The 24380-nt window shown below is 43.2% G+C and overlaps 3 protein-coding genes across 3 annotated transcripts in view; all 3 read right to left on the bottom strand.

Annotated features, from left to right (window-relative positions):
* Positions 1–1318: 1318 nt before the first annotated feature.
* On the bottom strand, positions 1319–7344 carry akr1a1a (aldo-keto reductase family 1, member A1a (aldehyde reductase)). Its single transcript, XM_034090340.1, has 8 exons — positions 7205–7344; positions 6990–7109; positions 5306–5457; positions 5013–5208; positions 4881–4930; positions 4160–4309; positions 1762–1921; positions 1319–1452 (listed from the first exon to the last, which is right to left on the bottom strand). Exons 1-8 carry the CDS (start codon positions 7283–7285, stop codon positions 1387–1389), a joined length of 975 nt encoding a protein of 324 aa, XP_033946231.1. The 5' UTR covers positions 7286–7344; the 3' UTR covers positions 1319–1386.
* Positions 7345–9565: 2221 nt separating this feature from the next.
* Positions 9566–19983, bottom strand: dnajb5 (DnaJ heat shock protein family (Hsp40) member B5). The gene is made up of 5 exons (XM_034090251.2): positions 19917–19983; positions 19448–19575; positions 18100–18368; positions 15597–16252; positions 9566–11388 (listed from the first exon to the last, which is right to left on the bottom strand). Exons 3-5 carry the CDS (start codon positions 18308–18310, stop codon positions 11155–11157), a joined length of 1101 nt encoding a protein of 366 aa, XP_033946142.1. The 5' UTR covers positions 18311–18368; positions 19448–19575; positions 19917–19983; the 3' UTR covers positions 9566–11154.
* Positions 19984–22617: 2634 nt separating this feature from the next.
* Positions 22618–24380, bottom strand: part of epg5 (ectopic P-granules autophagy protein 5 homolog (C. elegans)) — a 37853-nt gene continuing 36090 nt past the window's right edge. The window contains exon 46 of the mRNA XM_034091641.1: positions 22618–24314. Coding sequence (XP_033947532.1) covers positions 24132–24314 — 183 coding nt within the window. The 3' untranslated portion in view covers positions 22618–24131. The remainder of the gene's footprint in view (positions 24315–24380) is intronic.

Genomic DNA, 24380 nt, shown 5'->3' with positions numbered 1-24380 from the left:
ACCCACAAGAGCTTGCAAAGAATATAATATGTTTATTATACGGTTACATACTACAGAAGCACGTTGCCCATAAACTACATGTCCCACAATGCATCTCAAATATGACTTTTTTCTCAGAATTTGCCTTTTTTTCTTCAAAATATGCATTTTTTCATAGAATTCCTTTTTCTCAGAATTAGATTTTTATTTCAAAATGTCACTTCTATTTCTTTTTTCTCCAGAATTTGCACTGAAAAGACTTGCAATTATTTGCCCTAGACTTCTGCTTTCAGACGTAGTTAATTATGAAGTTATTACCCTATCCGATGATAATCCAATGCAGAGGCAATGATGTAATATAATACATTATTTTATATATATGATATATTTATATATGTATTTTTATATAGTCTTAAAGTTACAACTGGCCCTTTGAGTGCAACCATAATGCTGATGTGGCCCGCGATGAAATTGAGTTTGACACCCCTGCCCTACACCCTACCCCTCCGTTTGCGCGTTCACGCGGAGGGTCCGCCATATTGAGGGCTGTTCCAAAGCAACGAGTGTGGAGGGGGAGTGGGCTATCAAGCCCTAGCGAGTCTGCAGCGGTGCTGACTTGAGACCGCTCTCAACCTAACCGGAGTCACGCTGTGTGTGTCCGTCAGGAAACAAGCTGTTTACAAGTAGTTCCAGCAAACATCCACTGATAAACTGCGATGTTAACAACCTCATGATAACCTCATATGTTTTTAACTTAGGATCAAACCTGTGTTTAGTCTAGAAAAAGGTAAAGTGTGCATTTTATTATAAAGCTGTGTATATTTACAGACCGTTGCAAAAACTAAGAAGCTTATAAACATCAGGTTTAAAACTAAAAGAGCTTTGAAACACAATGAAAGATGTTTGGAGTTTTATTCGAGTTATTTATTTAAACTTTTTGTCTAAGAGATGCTGATTTGAAACCGTTGTTACATACAGTTACGGCATTTCCTGTTTCTGCCGGAAAGAGGGGAGGCCGTCCCAAAGCTTGCTGCTGTATTTACTCCCTCCATCTGACAGGAGAGAGCCTCGTTGAGCTGCGAGTGTGGCGACAGACGGAGTTCACTCCATCACGGAGGGGTAGGGTCGAGGGAGTGGTTTGGGATTGGGCCTTACTTTGAAAGAGTCTTCACTCTGAAGCAGGAAGCAGGCGATCAGCGCTCGTCCCTGCACAGAGGCAGTTCTGCCACCGGCCACACAGTGTCACTCTGCCAGTGGAAGTCACTTGCTCTTAACTAGTTGAATTGGTTATAGAACACTAAGCTTAAATTGTTATTCATCCCAGAAAAACTAGACAAAATAGATTTGTTTTCATATTTTATTGTGACAATCATGTTAAAAACACTATTGCATCTATCTTGTGTCGCCTCAGTAAGGATCATTGAAGGGGAAATGAGGATGTTCTGCATCTCTCCACACTCTCTTGCCATCCCTCTGTAAAAAAGAAAAACAGTTGGTTAGTTCAGCTTAAAGCTATATATGTTTACAAAATAATAAACTATAGCAGCCAAGGAGTTAGAACAAGAATAATGAAGTTTAGCTTTGCAAGCAAGAGTCTCCCCTGAGTATATCTGAGATGCATGAGGATCTAAAACAGGCAGGTGTGTCACCCAAGCCGAGTCATCTGTGAGTCCAAGCTTTAAGTTAATTTTGGACTGAGATGGCTGTTGCAAGTATATAAAGTTAAAGTGGGCTCTGCTTGGAGAAACCTTCCTGTTAAAATGTATCATCTCAGTGACTCACCTCCACTGCTGGGACGATGAGGCGCTGGTTGCAGTTGAAGGACTCGAGCAGCTTCATGTCGTCTTCAGACAGAGAAAAGTCGAGCACCTGCAGGTTCTGCTGGATCCTGGAGGGCGTCACACTCTTAGGGATGCACACCACGCCTCTCTGAACATGCCACCTGTCAGGAGGACACCACAGATTTAAAGGTCCCCTATTAAACTGTTTCTCATCAATATATTACAGGTCTCAGATATACACAAAACATGTCTCTGAAGTGTTTGGCTCGAAATACCAAACAGATCATTGTAGCATCCCATAATCCCCTCTGTTTCAGCCCTGTTTCAAAAGTGCTGATTCTCTGGGTGTTTCTCAATGTCAAGGAAGGATGCTCCAGAGCCACTATTTCAAGGATGCTACGTCATCGAGTCCCGCCGAAGGACTGTTCCAATGTCCAGGCTCCTTGGAATTCTACCGAGCCCGGCGTCCTTCGTAGCGAGAAATTTCGAGGCTGCACATGTGTATCCTCCCCGGTCTTAAAATCCCCACAATGCTTTGCGCACGGAAATCACGCTCCATTTAAGGCGGGGCTTCGCATATGACGCACACCTGTTAGCCTGTTCCACCATACTTCGTTTTCCGAGGCTAGGAAGGATTCTTGCCTCGCTTCAGAAGGAAGTGACTCGGAAGACATGTCCTACCAAGGAAGCGTCCTCGACATTGAGAAACACCCTCAGTCTGTTACTTTAGATGAAAATAAGGAGCCACTCCCCACGCCCCTCTGCGAGATATTTGGTTAAAAAGAACACAATGGTGCTCTAGGAGGAGATTCAGGTGTTAAGGTGGGGGGGGGGGGGGGGCTGGTGTAACCATTAGCCAATCACCTTGGCTGGTGATTGGCTAATGGTTACACAAGCCAACACATCGTTATGACCAGTGGTGTAGTGGAGATTTTTTTACTGGGGGGACGCTATTTTAAATTAGGTCATCCCAAACAAGTGCGCACGCGCGCAGTGCACTCACAAAACGGGCAGAGAGGTCCACAGAAACTACCGGTATGCTTAGTCCTACTTTACTTACTGTACTGCAAAAAGCAGACGGCGCTGTGCTCAACAGACACACACTGACTCAAAACCATGGACACACTGGCACATACGTTACATAAACAATGTATAGGCCTAAATTGCATAAACTACAGTATTGCAACTAAGCAGACAGCGCTGCTTTTCTCTCTCTCTATCTCCACTTTCAAAATCTATTTAAAACTCATAACAAACAAAATTCCCAAAGTTGTCCTGAAATTAACTTATTAAATAAACAAAACGAAAAATATATATAGCCTACTAATGCAAACATTGAATCTGGACTGGAAATTATTCTGATTAGGCCTAGCCTACATTGCAAATAAGCAGACAGCGCTGCTTTTTTTTCACACGCACGCACACACACACACACACACACACACACACACACACACACACACACACACACACACACACACACACACACACACACACACACCTTGCGTTTTGAAGACTGATACATCAGATATGGATGAACAAACTTTGCAGCCCAGTTTCCCAGCTTTGCAGTCTATCCACGGGTATGCCTCTTGTTTCCTCCGCCACATCTCCTCCGTCCATACCTCTGGGAAAGGTGAGCTTGAGCTAGCCAGGGGAACGTTGCTAGCGCAGCTAACGTGCACGTTAGCTAGCATTATCCACGTCTAGGCGGCTCTTGTGATGATGTACTGTAGTACTAGTAGCAGCTTCACTTGTAGCTTCGGTGCTGCTAGACTCTTTCTTCTTGTGAATTATATTCTTTTTAGAAAAGAAGTCAAGTAAAAAATGTTTGCCTGCCATTATAGAGCTTTTTCGTTAGCGTTCTTGAGGGAAAGAGCTGCCGCAAAATCGGCGGGCGGTAAGCTGGCCGTGGGTGTGTCACTGACACACCCCCAGCTCGCCGCGGGGTCACGAGCGTGATGACTAATCATAATTCTTTAAGGAAATCGTTTTTATTTTTTATTATAATTACTGTGAAATGTATTATGTTTTTGTCATTATTACAACAAATACACACTTGCAACTGATAAGACTGGCAATGATTTTATATGTATTAGACTATTACAAAAAAGATCATGCTCCAAATAAGTGGGGGTACGGCGTACCCCCGCGTCCAACGCCCACTACATCACTGGTTATGACATCATAAAGTGGCCAAAATCTGATCTGCTCAGACAGGACAAAAAGTGAGCGAAACTTTTTTCCTGAAACTTTCAGAGTCTCTTTACACAGAGGGGACACATGTTGATGTATAAAAGACAGGAAAAAGTGGATTTTGCATAATAGGTGACCTCGAAAGCAAAGAGGCCCGGGATGATCTGTTATCAAGTTATTTGGAGGTCGAGGCTTTGTCTCACCTGAGTACGACCTGGGCCGGAGTTTTCTGATATCTCTGTGCGATGGCTGCCAGTCGAGGATCCGTCAGCAGACTCCGGTCATCTGGAGCGGCCCAGGGTCTGTCTCCGCTGCCCAGAGGACTGTAGGCCGTCACACACACTGCCACGGACCTGAGGAGGAGGTGTGTGTGCTCTGTTACTGTCAGTGGTGGAGGAAGGAGATCATTTACTGAATACTAATACCACACTGTGAAAAGACCTGCTTTGAAAATGCATTGCAATGTTTTTTAAGTTAAAGTATGAAATATGATCATGAAATCGTACTTAAAAGTAAAATTGCATGAATAAGGTCCCATGTGACTGTTACTATTATACTAGTATATCTTACATAGCAGATAATAATCCTGAATTCCTGTTTTAATGTTTGGTTTCTCAGTGATTAGAAACCGATAGATGAGATGGAATATTTAAAGAAATCATAAAAAAAATTATGAAGCTGGAGCCGGTATATGTTTTTTTTGTGAAGAATGACTAAAAGATAACTATAATCGTTTCCAGTTAATTGATTAATCAATTTTTTTCCAGTTGTTCTTGTATATAATATTGGGTAGTTTTATCTACAGGAAATACAATAAACTTCTCTGAGATGTAGTGGAGTAGAAGTATAAAGTGACATAAAGTAAAAGTTACATTTGAATGAAAACAATATTGAATGGACTATAAAGAAAAGTGTCATACTGACCGACAGTGAGACAGGAGATCTGCTTGAGACAAATAAGGATGGCACTCCACCTGTGGCACAATAAGAAGGTTTTCAAGCCTATAAAAACGTTATCAAATGCATTTATTCTGGACCATAAGAGCCAGATGGTACCTGGTTCACCACAGGGGCGTGTCTGGCCCTGCTGATGATGTCATCCATCTGCCTGGCGTTGAAGTTGGAGAGTCCGATAGCTTTCACCAGACCTTTGTCCACCAGGATCTCCATGGCTGCCCAGGTGTCTCTGTAGTGTGTGTCAGAGTAACAAATACTTCCATCGTCCCTCTGAGGCATCAGCTCCTTCCCCCGCCTGAAACATCCACATATGAAAATATGTCATATCACTCTGATCCACACGATGACAGCCAATCAGAGCCTGACGCAGTGAAGTGTGTGCAGCGGCTCACTGGAAGGCCATGGGCCAGTGGATGAGGTACAGGTCCAGGTAGGAGAGACCCAGGTGGGCCAGGCTGGTCCTGCAGGCCTCCTCCACATCCTCCGGGTCATGCTTGGTGTTCCACAGTTTGGATGTCACAAACACATCCTCACGACGCAGAGCCTGGAGGGGCAAGGATCATAGGTGGAGAACTATGTTCAATACAGGGAAATATCTGATAGTTGAAGGATTGAGCTACACGTTTGAACCAGAAACAAAGCATGAACAAGTTTCAGCTCTGATTTTGATATTCATGAAGTTTACGAGTAAATACTTAATTAGGTTTTGCTCAACTTTGACCCCCTTTTACGTCAATACATTTGAGTTGTGTCAGTTTTTAGGTTCTTGTTCGATCATTGAGTTGAGTGTGAGAGTTCTTCAGTATTTCAAGGTAAAACACGGTGAGTAACAGAAATACAAATGATCATTTTAGGGGTGAAGTATTCCTTTAATCCTAAACGCAGGGCTGGCCCTCGGCATAGGCAGTATAGGCGAATTCTAAGGGCGCATCAACCCATAGGGGGCGCCGAAAATTGAAAAAAAAAAAAAAATGTCATAACAACACAATTTCCCGATTTTGGATCAACAAAGTACATCTTATTATCTTATACTAACAGAACTACGCCTATATTGCGTACAGCACCCATAAACTATGGCACACCCCCCCCCCCAAAATCAAGTTGAACTGCCCCAGTCCCAGTAAAAACCAAAGGTTTATGTGAAATTGTTCTTTTTTTGAAATAATGGTTTTAGTGTGCAATTATAGGTTTTAATTTTGTATTTGTATTCATTTAAAATAAATCAAACTCCCAAAAAACGTAGACAGCTTCTGTGTACTTTTATTAACATTGGAATTTACTGTGTAAGCGGCCGCGGGGGGAGAGCTTTAGAGAGCTCTCTCCTGAAAGACTGAGAGGCTCTGATAACCTCAGCTCAGTGAGGTAAAGGCACACCTTTATATGATCATTATAGTTATAAAAAAATAAGAGAATAGATGAAAAACAGGTATAAAATACTGACAGTACAAAAAAGTTGTTATTAATAAACAAGAATACAGTTTGAAAGGGGAGTGATTTGTAAAGTATCCATAAAGAAAAAGAAAATCTGCTTCCAGTTCTGTTTCATATGGGTGTTGAGAGATGTATCCATAGATCTCCTAATGTTGCTCTCAAAGTGCACCAGATTGATGCTTTTAACTTCAATATAAAAAAAAAACTTAAATCACTTAAATCATGTTCAAATGGATAGGAAACTAAATACAGTTGCACACATCTTGTGTCAATATCTTTGTTTTTGTGATCATGCCACAACCATGCACGTGCGAATCATAGTGAGTGTCTGCATTTCGGTGGGGGGGGGGCGCCAGCTAAAATCTTGCCTAGGGCGGCAAATTGGTCAGGGCCGGCCCTGCCTAAACGTAACACTTACTATACTCGATTTACCAAAGCCATAATAACTTAGAAACTAAATATATACGATGATGTTCACTCTGTTTGGGCTTTACCAACACAAATAATCAAACTCCATTGTTTGGTTGAAAGCACTAGAGAAAGCACGTGAGTGGATCTTCAGGTACACTTGTTTTTTCAACTGCTGTTTCCAAGGTCAAGCATGAACTCAACGCCTGATTTAAGCTCAAACAGAGTATTCCTCACCTTCCCGGAGCCGACCCTGAGAGACAGAGCACCCCCCACCTCCTGCTCGTTGCTGTACGCAGCAGCACAGTCAATGTGTCTGTACCCACAATCCAACGCTGCCAGCACAGCCTGCTTCACCTGAGGACACATACACAGACAAAACACTCTTTTTCATCACATGACAATTTCCAGAAGTGTGATTCAAAACCTGCGTGGGGGTTTTATAGTCCTACCTGTCCTGGAGCACTCTTCCATGTGCCGAGTCCGACCACGGGCATCCTCTGCCCCGTGGAGAGGGTCAAGAAGTCGTTCATGTTTCAGCCCTGAAGACCTGAGGGGGACAGACAGAGACTCTTGTGGGACCGAGCCAGTCATCATGACCAAGTGTACTCATACTTTGTTACTGATTATCACTCACATCGGAGTTCATTAACTCCTGCACGTCAGCAGGGGCTGTGCAGTGGTGAAGGGTAACTTACATTTACTCAAGTACTGGTATTGTACTTTAATTCCACTACATTTATTTAGTACCTTTAGTTACTTTGCAGATTTGGATTAATGATGTGAAATATATTCAACACTTAAATAAGACTTTAGTCACAACTGGAGCAAATTCACAATCTACCCTGCAGTATACAAAGTATTTAAAACTAGCTGCACCTTTACCAGCTTTGATACACACATGAATGCATCAATAATTATAATCAAAACATATGATGATATTATTCTGAAATCGACCAATCTGCATAACGAGTATTTTTACTTTTGGTACTTTAAGTATATTTTGATGCAAACACTTTTGTACTTTTACTTGAGTAACATTTTGATGCAGGACTTTTACCTGTAACAGAGTATTCCTACATTCTGGTACTTCTCCTTTTACTGAAGTACAAGATCTGAGTACTTCTCCCACCTCTGTCTGCTGTCTGCTGTGTCTTTGTATAATATACATACATGTGTGATGGCTAATGGCTGGAGTGTTAGCCATCACACATGTATATACAAAGACACAGCAGACAGCAGCAAAACAATATAAATCATTTGGTGGCCTGTTTTTTGTTATTTGTTCTATCCACTCTCTGTGCCTCAGTGGAGATATAAACCCTCTGCCCTATCGCCAGAAATAGATGATTCAGGTATTTGGCATTAGTCACAGTGCGGTGTTACTGCAGCACATCTCACAGCCTTTCAATGGGTCGTTAATGGTCTGCTACTTTCTTATCATGTGATGAACGCACGCACGCACGCACGCACGCACGCACGCACACACACACACACACACACACACACACACACACACACACACACACACACACACACACACACACACACACACACACACACAGAGACACACACACACACACACACACACACACACACACACACACACACACACACACACACACACACACACACACACACACACACACACACACACACACTTTGTTTCACATGATCGGGTCAGTTAACACAGATCACCTGCCTCCTGACCCAGCAGCATGTCATTCATTAATGCTTTACATTAAACATGAAGTGAGTTATTGTCTATTTGTTTTTTAAGTTTAGACTTTACCTGATCAGCGGAGGGTATAGCTGTCCTTCTGGATTTGAACAGAGGTCAAAGTCTGCCTCCGTTGTTTATCTGTAACTCAAACTCGTGGAAAATGGCCAAACTCGGCTCAACAAAAAACAGAAAGTTAATTATTTATTGGTAATGTTTGATCAAACAAGATTCTTAAAACAATTTCTTATCTCCATTTGTTGGTTAAAGCAGATCTGTCAGTTCGTTCACACGTCATTTCGTTTTCAACTGATGCTATTCTGGGTTGAGAAACCTAGTTATTTTTAAAGTGTATGATCATCCGTATTCCTGAACATCTCTGCCAGACATATCTGTGCCAACAGAGAAGGAGCTGTGGTGGAAGAAGTACTCTTTGAAACGATATAAAAAACTGCATTACTGGAAAAGTTAAATGTACCAACAAAGACTTATTCTGCACAGAAGTGCCCCCTGTGATTGATATGTTATCATAAGGTGCATTATTAGACCTAATAGGGATGCATCCATGGTTTAAGCAGCATGTTACTGTTGTAACAGGTCAGTTGTCTTTCCAGTTCAGTTTTGGTCCACTGGTTCTGAACCCGGTGGCCCCTCTCAAGGAGCAACACACACTTTTTAATCCATTTGTTGGGCTTGTCTTTAACGGCATAATGTCAAACTTTACCTTTTTGAATCACAGAAAACAAACAAAACCATGTTAGGTGTTTGGAGTGAAAATGTCTCCTAGATGGAACTGCTAAAGTTTCCTAAGCTCTTATTTGAAGTATTTTCAAAAACAAATCCTGTTTTAAGATAAGAGGTACTTTATTGATCCCAAATTGCGAAATGTTTGCGTTGCAGCATAAACAAACAAAATAAGTCTCAAAATAGAATTAAAACAGCATTAAAAAGTAGAAAATATAAAGAAGACTGTGAAGATAAAACATCTATAAACTCTGACAAGTAATTTCTTGAACCTCAAAAGTCCCTATAGTTGTGTAAACACATGTTAACATACTTATTAATGTAAGAATGTGAGGTGCACATGCTGCTAACATACTCAGGGAGGTGATCATTCTTGAATGAGAAACTCAAATGACACACACTGTAAGTTCACACATTTGGTTTATTTGTAGCTATTTGAAAAGATCATAAATATGATTGAATGCACCTAAGCAGTGACAGGCTTCCAGCAGCTGCACTTGTGCTTCCTGTTGTCGCCACATCCCCCCCCCAGGCCCCGAGCAGCAGGACGCTCACACACAAGTCATTCAAGTTGTTCCCACCATCTCATAGTTAGTCAATTTGTCTTGAATGACATCAAAGTGCATTTATCAACATGTTTCAACAAACAGTTTCCCATTGACGTGATATATGACCTTCTGCTGCTGCCTGCATGAGGAGCAGATATGAAAAACCATGAAACCAAGTAGACACAGAATTGGTCTACATTGGCACTGCCTCCAGTAGCACCGAGATATGGCCTTCAAAGGAGGCATCAGAATAAATAAAGCTGTGTTTCCCAGAGAAAGCTGTTTACTCCGGACTTCAGATATATTCCTCTGGGAAACCCAACCTGTACTTGTACGGCACTTAACAGGGATGCACCGGCAAATGTCAGCAATTTTGCATCAAATCTCTTCAAACATGTCCTCACTCACATAAAAGTATAATATGGTGATTGAAATTACATTGCTTACTGAAGGTTGTCCAAGATCACCAGTTGTTATTGTCTAAAAAAGCATAGGTCTGTGCTGGTTGTGTTTATTACAGTGTAACATTGTGTGTGTATGTGTGCTCACATACGTGTTATGACACCGTGCTAAGGCACCTGAATGTCCCTCAGATAGCAAGCAGAAGGGAAAGCACCCATATGATGTGTGGATTGTATTGTCCGAGCTTACACCGCTGTTATTGTCCATGATTGTCATACCTAGATTTTCCAATGAAGCTGATACGCTCATATTGTTTGGAGTAGAGCAGTACTATAAATGCGCAGTTAATCAGCATCAGCTGATTATAGGAGACAACAAAATGGCCTACAAACTAGTAGGCGGCAAATAGGGGGGAAGGGGTTAAGATAAAACCGGGGTTTGCACTGAACACACTGCTGGTACACTCAAGGTGAAAATAAATAATCCTCTTTAAAACTTCCTTCAGAAAGAAAAACCCTGGAAAAAAGTTTCTTTAAAAAAGAAAGAAATATCTCACACTTCATCCTATCACAAAAAGTTGAGGATCAGAGAGTTGGACAGCGTATAAAACCCTCTGATCAATCTGATCAAACTGTGTTAAGAGAAAAACAGCTCATGGTGCTGAGCCCACCCTCAACACAACTCTGCTGCTTGGCTCTCTCTGTGTGTGTGTGTGTGTGTGTGTGTGTTTGTTTGTGTGTTTGATTGGGCCTGAAAACAAAACAAAGATGAATAATTACATCCTGATTCTTCCACTCATCTTGGCATTCTTCCTTCGTCCTCCCACTGCAAAGTCCCTTCAAACAGCAGCGTCTGTTCGATGCTGCGTGCGTCATCTGAGGACATCAGGAAGTGGGAAGGGAAACTACAATAAGGGTCGGAAGGGTTGAGAACTAGGGTGTGGGTCTTTTAGTCTGAAGTGAGGTAATGGGGGGTACGGTGAGTCCTCCTATGACTGGGGGAGATGTTGTCTGATAATCTCTCTGGACTGAGGGGGAATTCTGTCGGGGAAACGGACAGAGAACTCCACGATGAGGTCGCCGCGCTGTGACGGGTTCTTTGGGAACGGCAGGCCTTCCCCTCTGAGTCGCTTCACCGTCCCCGGCTTGATGATGTCGTGACACGGGAGCGAGATGATGCGGTTTTCCAACGTGGGAATGCTAACTGTGCAGCCACACAACGCCTGGAGAGGAAGAGAGGGGAGGGTTCAAATGAAAAGGTGAATTTGTCTTTTTGTCAAGTAGGTTTTCACATATAATAAAATAAAAACAGTTGAAAAATCTATTATAAAAATGTTTTCATAACAATTGAAAAAAAGGAAACACAACAAGAATATGACAAATTACTGTGAAGGAATAGTAACATATGCACAGTATATCTGGGTTAAAAGAAGAAGAGCAGTGCAGTTAACATTTTGAGAAATGCCAAAGCCGTGAATATCTCAATGACTTCATGTTTCCATGTTTCCATGAACTCAAGACTATAGCTTATCTTCTCTCAGTATGTCATCTGAACATTTCAAACTTCCATGTGTCTGTTCTGTTCATTGTGTGTGTGTGTGTGTGTGTGTGTGTGTGTGTGTGTGTGTGTGTGTGTGTGTGTGTGTGTGTGTGTGTGTGTCTGTATGTACTGTATGTAGGTAGAAGTGTGCGTGAGTGTGTAGTTGTGTGAGTGTTGGAGGGGCTTCACATTGCACAAGCGGTCTAATTTTAGCAACGGTCTCATAGCCGGGACTAATGAAGTGAGGCAGGAATCGGCTGAGCTCGTAAATAGTCGGAGGGCTTGTCAGATGGGCTGGCAGGGCAAGGAGAGACACACACACGCGCGCGCACACACACGCACACACACACGCACGCACACACACACACACACACACACACACACACACACACACACACACACACACACACACACACACACACACACACACACACACACAACCCTAACCCTGACCATACGCTGTTAGTCTTGCCTTTGGTTACCAATTTAGCATGGGAACAAGTTAAGCTCTGCCAATTATCAATGATTGATTATTGCTTTGATTCCATTTAAAACACAAGGTACAGTTGAGGCAGATGAACTAAAGAGAAGTGATCACAATTCATCCAGAGGGGAAGGTGATAGTTTACTAGTTACTGGGACTTTTCAGCAAAATCACCAAACGGTGGTGCTAAAGGAAAGTCAGGGGATCACTAAAGTCCTTGTATTGTCTGGGAAGCATGACTCCCTTTCAGACGGAGGTAATGGCATGTGTAAGAGATGAGATACACCATGAGATAAAGCATTTGTGTGGTACCGGGGAGAATTAAGAAGACATCAAAAGTCTGAATACTCTATTAAGAGAGGAATTCATGTCTCATTAATGTCTAAGACACATTTCGTCAAGCTATGAAGCTCATTAAGTCGTTGATGTATCCTTCTCATTCCAAAGCCTACCAACTCTTTACACTCCCGAGGTCTTTAGTCTGTCATGATGTAATAGTGATTCTGCCGGGATTGGCACATGCTTAACCTCTCACACCAGGTCCCTGTCGTCATGCCACCAATGGTGTATCAAAGCTGCTGGAGATGTTGTATGTCTAGTCTGGCGTGTTAACAGTTGGAGTTCAGTCGGGCCGAGCAGCTGCTTCTCAGGACAGACAGAGTTTTCCAGCCATAACATCATCCTCCTTTTACACGCTACACACATGATAAGTGAGTAAGCCCGTGACTGTGATGGAGACTCATCCTCTTGCTATGAACACGTCCATTCACGAACACAAGTCTTACACACAGACAGGTTGCCATGACGCTGGGCACACACTGCCAGCTGATATGAGGACCCACTGATTACATAAGCCTGAGCTCAGACAACCGCTCTAGAGACACCAAAACACACACACACTTTGAATTGGCTATACTTTTACAGATGACCTTCATTCCTTTAGGGTCACATCCTAATGTTAAACATCTTTCTTACATGGCACCCGGCAGTTATGATCAGCTGTTTTTAACCAAAAGGACTCGTTAAAAGTCTACTCATAATCCAAAATGTGTCGACTAATTAGTGAACTATTCAAGTCGAAGACAATATTCCCCAACTACTATGATAAACCATGAATTGTTTTCAACCAAAAACGGCTTCTAAATGATCAAGAATTCCTGCTTTTCTCTGTTTACATAACATTAAACTGAATATCTTTTTGTTTTGGACTGAAAAAACAAGACATTTAAAGACATCAACGTGGACTTTGTCAAACTAGGATGGGTATATTTCACTATTTCCTGACATTTTATAAAACAAATAATTGATGGAGAAAATAATAAGCAAAGCTGTGGGCCGTCTATTCAGCTTCTGCCGCGTTTAAGTATTTGCATAACAATTGCTAAAATATGCACATGCTTCCTCACTCCCACTGACTGAACATATTCTACCATCATGGATAAACTGTATATTTGCCTTTTTAATTGACATCAGAAGTGTTGCTGTAAATGGCCCATTTTGCCTTCAGAGCCTCACAGCTACAGTTAGCACCTACGTGTGTTTTGGACGTGGGTTTTCGCTGCTGAGCTGAGTGACAGGAGCCTTGCACGGTCACAGATGACACCAACACACTGCAGAGGGACCATTAACGGCAGAAAGATCCGAATATAGGTCCATCTCAATGAAATCAATGTGTCCAATTCCTGCTAAGCTCTCTAACTGCTTCTGACTGCTGTCAAGGTGAAGACATCGCAGGGCTGCCTCGAGCAAAGCAGAGTCTCCGAGGAGTTTACAGCGAGGTCAAACGAGCTTGGCGGCACTAAATAAAAACTGCTCACCGGGACATGCTTCAGGCTGTAAACAAACCTGAGCATGGTGACTCATACAGGGGGCGAAATGAGACTATAGACTGCACAATAACCAATGTTGTTGTTGTTTAGAATGGGCACTGATTGGAAACAATCATCTTGTTGGCCTGGTTTATTATATACGGGTGCATTGCATAACATCTGCAACATTATATATGGCCTGTGTGCAGCATGTTGCCGTTGCTCTGCTTTCCTGAATCACACCTTCAGGAAAGCAGAGTGGAGCAGAGGAATATGAGCTCTTATTTGCTTTGGATACTGAATCATCTGACCCACTTCCCTAATATTCCCAAGAGAGGCCGTCCAGCCCCTATTCTCAGCTCCACTTCTCTCCCCCATCCCGTCTTCAGCTGCATCAGAACTAAGTCTCTTATCCGGCTGCCATAAGAGCAGAGGACTTAGCTGTGGGACTTCTGCGGTGCAAACTTCGTTGTGGGTTTGTTCAAAAGCCATCTCCTGCTTAGTGCCACTTAATCAGCTGCACTGTGCTCTCATTAAATAGACTGTCTTCATGACGTGCAGGGACCCATGTTTACCATGGAATTACCTCATGGAGTCGGAGCTGCTTTTAGAGGGGAAATGTTCAAAATTGGTTTGAGCGGAGAACAAACTACTCCCCCGACTCTTGGAGAACACCTGCCATGACGCCAGCCATGTTAGGGCAGGCCAGTGAGTGGCAGCGCTATTCTGCCAGCAGAGCAGAGCTGTGCTGGACCCGATGCCCCCGTAGGAGCGGCTAATTAAATGTCCTGCCAGTCACGTTAATAGCAGCCTGGATTGTCACCACTGTCACACTACAATGAATCTTTAACAACCGAGTGTGTTTGCAAATACCCTTGAAGATGCAAGAGAGTGTGCGCCTAAGTGGATGTTTATGGCTGTGTGTAGTTTTGTTGAGCCTGCCTGCATGTGCGTTTATGGATATTAATTCATACAGCAGTGCATAACAAGTGAGGAGGATGGCTCTGTGCCGGCCGCACAAGGACATCACATTCTGCTGCTCCTCTCACACTGCAGCGACAGAGACTTTGCCGCTCACTGATCCTGGCTTCAGCAACACACACACACACACACACACACACACACACACACACACACACACACACACACACACACACACACACACACACACACACACACACACACACACACACACACACACACACACACACACACACACACACACACACACACACACACACACACACACACACACACACACACACACACACACACACACACACACACACACACACACACTCCCTCCTTAACATGACAGGTATATCCACCTACCCGAGAAATAGTAATAGCCTTATATTAAAGTCACACCTTTTCACCATTTGACGAGACATGAATGACACAAAGAAAAGGCCATTTTTAGATTTTCATCCCAGCCTTTGCAGCTCGATGAATGCATTCACTTTTCCGTCTGGTTTGCTGGGAATCAAACTTCCAACCTCAGCAACATTATCTACTACATGCACTGAGACCAAGAGAGAGCACTACAGATAGACAGATGAGCAGAGGCACAAAAGAGAGAGATGATAGATGACAACGCACCTCTTTTAGAGTGATCTTGCAGTTAAAAATGATGTTGGAACCGTCTCTCTTTAAGTGGACGTGCCCTTTGTCTTTCAGCACAAAGGCTATGTCGGCAGGAATGTTCTCAGGGGTCTCGTCCCCCTCCTTGGGGAAGGTGATCTTGGTCCCCTCCTTCCATCCCTTCTTGATGATAATGTTGAGGATCTTGTCCTCTGTCCTCATGCTGCGGCCGTCCGGGTTCAGCCTGCGCCGCGTGATCTTCATTCGCTTCGTGCAGCCGTGGAAGATCTCTTCCAGCGAGACCTTCAGCTCGTGGACCACCGGGGGGTCCTGCTGCTTTCGCCCTGTCCCCAGGCGCTCTGAGTGCACCCCCCGCCTCCTGCGACCCTCTCCCGGGAAGCCGTTGTTCACCCCCGCTGGGAAGCCGAACTGCCTCCCGATATGAGCGAAGGGGTCTTCCTCTTCCATGTCCATGTCCTGCTCTGCGTCGTGGTCGTTGTGAAAGGTGAAACCGTTGGAGCGGCTGTGGCTGCGGTTGGAGCCAAAAAACATGTCGAAGGGGTTGGAGCCGCCGAAAAAGGAGGCGAAGGTGGCGTGGGGATCTCCATGGAAGGTGTAGTGGTACGTTGAGCTGCCAGGAACACCTGAAGTGCTGCTGCCGCCATTCCTCAAACCTGAAAGAAATAGGAGAGAGAGGAACGTGAGACGTGCAAAACACCCAACGTGCTGAAAAACACACATCAAAATGAAGTCAGATAACAGACACAGGGCCGTGTTCAGAAAAGACTTTGTGTGGGTAAGAGCACAGAGAAGAGCACAGCCCACGTGGGCAGGTAAATCCCACAGCATCAGTGATCTGCACACAGCCCTGGTGGTGGTGGAGGAATTCATCAAATACCAGGTCACTCCATCCAACGCCCACACACTTTTTCAACAGAGACACACATGCATGAAACACCCACAAATGTACAGCAGCCGCCGCTATTCATAACTCAACCACGTAATGATCTTAAGCCATCTGTCTGTCCGCTAACACACACACACACACACACACACACACACACACACACACACACACACACACACACACACACACACACACACACACACACACACACACACACACACACACACACACACACACACACACACACACACACACACACACACACACACACACACACACACACACACACACACACACACACACAAGCAGCTGAGGTAGACTATGAGGTATTAGAGCTAGTAAGTGTTGTTGACACTGAAGACAACAATCACACACACGTTTCAGCACATACACACACTTACAAGAAAGCATGGAAGAACACAGTATCATTACTTGAGTGATTGACCCCCCTCCCCTCCCCCCAAAGCCCTTTACTACAGGGACGTGCACAGGTACGGGCTAATGTTGCCCGGGCAACGGCCCTTTTGAACTTTTTGGCTGACCTGCCCCTCTGGAGAGAGCGAAAGTCTTTTTTTCTGTTGTGGCCGAATAAACATGATAAGCCCACAATTAGTATTGAAGAGTCTCGCTGCGATAAAACACACCTTGTCAGCGCTGTCATCTGAGCGTCACGTGACTTTGTTTACAATCTGACAGCTGAAAAGCAAAGGAAAGCCCTCCGAGTCCGGTCCGGCCTCATGTGGCTATGGTGATCATGTGCCTGCCTGGCTTTGGTGGCAAATCCTCGGGTCAATCTGTCCCCGGAAATGTCCCCGTTTTTAAATATGCTTGAATTGATTTTGAGTTGTCTCATGGCAGTTAGAGTATAGGGGACAAACCAGGGGACTTTACTTCCTCTTGACACCGTCGGTTATTTACCCTTAAATATACTTGTTATTGTGCATCTGTCTTTCTGTGTCTTTTCATCTGCTCCGTAAACTCCCTCACCGCTCTCTCTCTTCTCTTGATCGCCCTCTCTCACATACGGGGGAACACTTCACAGTCCCGCTTCATTGTAGGATGTCTGCCATGTCTCTACTTTAGTTTGACCATCTATGCTATTAAGTTATGGAATACTAAATAAATAAGTAATTAGATACCTTACCGTTACTGCGCTCATAAAGAATGATAAGAATAAGAATAATGCGTATTGAATTGGTTTAATCAATTAGTGAGTTTATTTAAGGCACAGCAGTTACAATGGTCAAACTACATTAAAACAGAATTGTCCACATTTTGTCTTTAATAGATCCTAACATTAGATATGTTAATGAGATATGGACCGCAAAACAAACAATTTCCCTGGTTTTCTTTTTTTATAAAAACTTCTTACGTTTTCGGGGGTGGGGGGGAGGCCCTTCTCTAGTTTAGAGCAATAGCCCCTCCAAATGTCTGTGCACGTCCCTGCTTTACTATGATATAACATGCTGTTCCTGAGCTATTTTAATAACAACTTAAAACATCATAACGCATGTATAACAAGGCCTGCACTCTCTGACCGCTTTCAGCCTGTGATCATACACAGACAGACAGGATCAAACCCAGACATGAACCCCCCCCCTGCCCCCTACTCACCTTCCTCTCCTAGCTGATCATAGACCACCCTCTTCTTGTGGTCGCTGAGTACCTCATAGGCCTCTGCGATCTCCTTGAACTTCTCCTCTGCGTTGGCGTCCTTGTTCTTGTCGGGGTGGAAGCGCAGGGCCATGCGTCGGTAGGCCTTCTTGATCTCATCCTCGTTGGAGCCCTTGGAGATGCCCAGGGTCTTGTAGTAGTCCTTTCCCATTTCTGCACACACTGTCGGGATTGGGACCCCCCTCTTCAGCTCAGGCTGTGGTCAGTCACTGCATGGTGAGAGATACCAGGCTACTGTCAGATTAGCAGCATAATGTCCTATCTCCATCTTCAGAGCTTTACTGTGAAATCTATTTGGCAATAGTTAGATTTGGGAACACAGAGTGCTAGTTAAGAGCTGCTATATCTCATGACGATTAACTTTTTGGTCTATAAATTGTCAGATGATGGTGAAAATTAAACTCAAAGCCCAAGATGACATCCTCAACACGAAGACATAGTTAACTGTCATAAAGGAGTAAACTAGTAAACTATCCAGAAAGTACTCACATTAAAGAAGAGGGAATTAGGTAATTTTTACATTTTCTTTTCTTAATAAATGACTCTTGGCAATTAATCAATTATCAAAATGTGTTACGTTTATAGTAATAGTTGACAACTATTTGATGAATGGATTAATCTTCAGCTCCATCGTTGGTTTTACTATCTGTTGCTATGGGGATGTGGTGGGAGCTGAGCTGATGCAGAGGAATCCCCTTTATCTGCTTTATGAAGAGGATCTCCATATCAGCTCGGACCAGCAGGTTAGCTATTAATAACACCTACTTTGATTTATTTAAAATGCACTTATTTTGAAATCTGATTCTGTGCAATAAATATAAATCACTTGGCTTCTGGCTGATCCCAGATCTGCTGCCAGCTGGAGACACAACGTGTCAGACAAACACCTTCACTGCGGAGCCTCGGAGCAGCACACACTGATCCTCTGTTCACCAGAAGTGGACGGAGAAGCCTGGTTACATAAAACGCTATGATAGTAATTGTAGTCTGCTAATAATAGCAGACAAAGAGATACCGGTGCGCTATACAAAGAAAGAGCCCACAGTCTTAAACTCCGACAATTCACACCAATAATTCATACCATCATTTACACCAACTATTTGGGTTAACCGACCAATAAACACTAGTATAGTTGTACTATAGTATAGTATAGATCATTTGCCATAATTACCCATACAATGAAAAGGGAATATTAATGAGAGAAAGCCAGGCTCACCACGAGATCGAGACAACTCGATTACAGGGAAAAGAAAGAAAAGAAAGCAATGGAAAACAAAGATAATCCTACCCGAATGCTCAGCAATAAATGAAGAATATCACAACGACATGGTCCCACTCCTCTCTGCTGTTTCTGCTGCCGCCTTGCACTGCTGGTCCTTATAAATTGACGTCAGGACGCCGGGAGGATCACAGTCTCTGAAATAACCGGTGAGCAAACATCTGACGTTTCAGTGGAAAACCTCGGACAACTGCCCAGCCCGCCTGCCATAAACCCACATCCATCACACACCGACTGGAAATAGGACAGAAACCACCGGGTTACCATCGGGATTCAAAGGAAAATCCAATTGGGGGGAAAGTTCCTAATGTGTTTCAGTCATAAATATCGATTACATTGTCAATTCACTTATTTATCGAGGTAACACTTCCAATCCTTTATATTCCCTGATCATGATCTTCCCCCTTCCAACATTTCGGGACTGAAATCTGAACGGATTAATTAGTACAAATATATTTTACATGTTTGGTTTCCTTACCGAGCCTGTGTCCGATGGTCTGAGAGTCTAACAAAAAAAAATCCCTTAGCAGTTTAGAGCAAACCCAGCCCTCTCCACCAGTAGCAGCCAGCTCTTTGTTCAGGATCTGCTCACACACCCTCAGCATTCACACTGAGAGGTACACTTAAGTTTGATTTAACCATTTTAATTATGAGCAGAGCTGCATTGCTTTAATTCCCTCATTGATGTACCAGTCTGAACAGGCATGTAAGAGGCAGGGCTTCACTGTTCAGAGAAACAGAGTCATACTTAGATAGCGAGAGAGAGATACATAGAGAGTCCTGATAAACGACAGAAAAGCAATTACCTGATTAAAAAAAAGCATGATCGTGTGGTCGTGCCTGGGTTGGTATAAACCCTGCTGAGCCATGTGATGACTCCCGATAATCATCATTTTTGATCTTTTATCTACATCCTACTCTCACTGACACGAGACCCTAAAGTTCACACCAACTTTAACAAGTTCATCCACTTTAATGTCATGACATAACACCTCACCCCCGATGACTTCAATGTGAACATCAAAATGACCCAGCTAACCCTAACACTTGACCCATGCAGGATAATGCTATAGGGAAACCTGGTCCTGGGGTAAACACCAACACATAATTAAACTATGAGAAACCAGTTGTAGGTTGGAGCTACAGGATTTCTGGGTCAGTTTTCTGCTTTCACTGTTATGATTTGACTGGATCTGCCAATTAGTCACCTTTATTCTACACCTTAGCCTATACTTTCAACAGGAACCCCAACCTCTACTTCATGCCCACAATCCAGATATAAACCAACATTCACTTTTATCCTGAAGGCCATACATTACAGATTAAATAACAGCCTACCAAGCTTTCTAAAAATCAAACATAACACCAGGTCTGAGTCATTATTGATGACTTTTACCGATAAGTAGGTACTCAGTGGGGCGAAGTGGTGAAGTGCTTCTGTTCTGCTGGGTCAATGTGAGAGAAAGAAGGAAAGAAAGAGACTCATTTAAGCCTGAGTCATCCTTCACCACCGGAGTGGCGAGGAGGTGCAAGAAAAGTGGGTGTCTCAATTGGAGGAGCCTGTCAGACACACACAAATAAACACTTGTTCTCAAACACATATGCATGTACTCTCACACACTAAACATTGAAAACAATGCAAGGACATAGAGAGAGACATTCCTGTGTGTCCAGCTGAGAGTGGGTTTGGGCTTCAGGGAGGGTCTTCAGGCCAGTGCAGCTGTCCCAGCAGAGCAACTGGTCAGCAGGAGTGTTGTCCATGAGGGCCCTCTGTTCGGGACACTGGGACATGTTGAAATCAAATGCAATGCACTTAGGGAAATATGCACCGACTGTACCAAGTGTATACTAATACTATAACTAAGTACTAATACCACAATGTAAACATACTATGTAACAGGGACAAGGAAATAGCCATTGGGAATATTACTTTGGCAAAATGTAAGTATATTCAAGAAAATGTACTGAAAAGTAAAAAAAAAAAAACTAGATATACACTATTATATACTCAGTTATAATTACTCTTGCATCAATGTAAAATCAACATTTTACCTTTGCAGTTTTTCGAGTCATTAGCCATTTGTATAAAAGTGAGCCAATTATTATTTTCATACGTAATTAATTGGCTGATTACTTTTGGATTAAAGGTTTGTTTGGTTTGTAATAAGTATTCAACAAATCATATGACATCTCCACATTTATAAAATAATATAATCTTCATGTTTCAAGCCATGAAATGTTTTCGCATTATTAATAACAAAACAGTTTTATGAGCTAAAAGAAACTAGTAACTTAAGCTGTTGGATAATTATGAAAAAAAACTACAAAGGACGTAGGAGAGGCTTAAGTGGCATTAAAAGAAAACTGATAAGTAAAATACAAGTGCTTCAAATGTGCATAGTACTTTAGAAAAGCACTTAGCGACTCTCCACCGCTGCACATATTATACAATAAACCTTCTCATTACTGTCGGCAGGTCTTGCATAACTAATTGTGTTTCTGCAATCCGCACAGCGTGTCTGCAGCCTTATTGCCCATGATGACCGGATCCACCACGTGCGGCTCTGATTGTCTATGAACAACTGATGCTAGGTTTCCATGGTGACATGGGAATCTGCCAGACAGGGATGTGTCTGCCAGGAATACCCTGTCTCAGCAAAGGGTCCTACATGGGTGTGTGTGTGTGTGTGTGTGTGTGTGTGAGAGAGTACAAATTAGGTGAGGCTTTGGGAGCAAGCTGTCACGTAAACATTGCCTCCACTGTACTGCACCACCTGAGCCGAGAGAACAGAAGGTTAATTAAGTTGCAAAAGGAGATCGAGGACACAGAATACACCAGAGGCTGTTTTTGAGTGAAAAATAGCCAGTCGTAAGTGTCTGTAAGCATCTCCCACCTCCTCTCTCACAGCCTCAGAACAACCCGTCCTCTCTACCTCCTCTCACACTTATACCCTTCCTGTAACCATAGAGACCACAGTTGCCTGAAGAGAGGTTCACCCAGATAGTTGGGTTGGTGTTAAATGAGGACGCTGGATGTTTTTGTGCACAATTTACAGACCCCCCCCCCCCCCTTCCCTCCTGAACAATCTTCTTTCAACTGAAGACGTGCTGTACCTTCACAGAGAGAACAACAGGATGCTGATGACAGTTAAATTACAAACACAAAGCACACGTTCGTCTTTGAGACAAGGAAGCTTTATTCTCAGTTTGACCATCTGCAGCGTTATGTCAGGTTTGTTGTGCACATTGTGTCCTGTATTGCCGTCTGGACCTTTTGTCTCGATCACTTATTAACAGCTCAATTCATAAAACAGTTACGTGACGTGTCAGCGGGGTTTAGATCAGTCTCTCAGAGGCTCGATGTATACATAGTCCTCGATTGCTGTGTTCAGTTGATAAATAACATCTAAGACATTCACTTCTCTTTATTGAACATATTCCTGTCTCCTTTGTGCAGCCCAGCACAGAGCTCCCTCCTCCAGCAGCCCTACAGACCCATTCCTGCTTACTGACTCATAACAAATAAATTCTTCTGACATTAAGAGTCACCACATACTGTAACACAGGCAATAAGGCGGGCTTCAGGCCGCACAAGTGCAGCACGATTATTACTGAGATGGCACAGAGCAACAGAAGTGGTGAGCTGAAAAGAATAATTAAAATGTGAATACTGTTGGATGTACAGTATGGAGGTCGGAAAAAACGGAATTATCTGCCTTAAATGACCCAAACATTAGTGTATATAAGTCCAGTTACATAGTACCTCCAACAACGTGACACCCCTGCCCTCAGTAATACCAACAGCATCAGTAATTTGTGTAACAGAGCACACACTACTTTATAAGGAAGCAAAGTAGTGCGGGACATTGTAAGTGGTACTTATATAGCATGTGCCCATTCAGGCTGCAGTTTTTGTATCCAACTGAGACAGATGAAACAAGCAAAGTGCACGGTCAAGACGTTTTAAGTAGCTGAGCAAATGAAAATAACATCTCTTTGGCAGAAACAAGGAAAGCACTTGTGGCTGGACGGAAACATAATACTGGCAAATGCTCTGTAACTAAACATTATCACCTGTGTTCAGCATCTAGGATCGAGAGATTTCAGATTGTAGCTTTTAGCTAGATGCTAGCATTAACAGCTGAGATGTATCAGGCATTTAACCTCTAGATTTCCTGGTATGTCCCCCCATTTTTAAAAAGGTACTACTAGATGTTAGGCCCATTAGATCTGTCATTTAATCTCTTTTAAAATATCTGTGGACCCTTAAACTATTTTACTCACTCCTAAAGCCCAGTGAGGAATTCTGATGAATGAATTCTGCTTCAATAAATATGTGCAACTTTCTCTAAAATCAAGAATAAAAACAGATGTGCTGCAAGCCAACAGGCAAGTTATTTAGAAAGTAACAAGGCATAAACATGAGGGAAGAAAGCAAAGTGCGAGTAAGGATAAGAGATTAGCACATAACGTTTTCTTATGCTTCCGACTGGTTTCAACCTTCATCACCAAGTATTTTTCTCAAATGCAGTCAGCATCTGTCTCGCAAAAGCTCTCGCTGATGAGTCACAAGGCTGATATAAAAGCAACAGCAATTCAGTGTCATTGCTGTGCAGATCAGAGGTCACTGTATTTTGCACAGGAGACAAACTTCCTCTCGGCCCTCCAGGATGAGTGTCAGGTCAAATGAAGGTTAACGGATAATGTGCAGATATCTGAGGTCCGGGTAAAGGAGGTTGGCGAGCAGGGCCAGCAGGCGGGGTCCGTCTCTGAGACAGTGTCCTGGGTAGCGGATGAACTGGAGAGCTTTATTCACAGAGTCCTCTAACTCTGCATACTGCTTATTGCTGGGCATGGCCTCCAACACCCCCAGCATCTACATCCAGGGGAAAAGACGAGGTATTTTTAGGAGGTGATTGCAGACTATAAATCTAAAACACTG

Source organism: Pseudochaenichthys georgianus, chromosome 9 (assembly GCF_902827115.2).
Source record: "Pseudochaenichthys georgianus chromosome 9, fPseGeo1.2, whole genome shotgun sequence".
In the NCBI taxonomy this organism is placed as follows: Eukaryota; Metazoa; Chordata; class Actinopteri; order Perciformes; family Channichthyidae; genus Pseudochaenichthys; species Pseudochaenichthys georgianus.
Note: the sequence above shows the minus strand (reverse complement) of the source record. Positions and strands in the feature narration are given on the sequence as shown.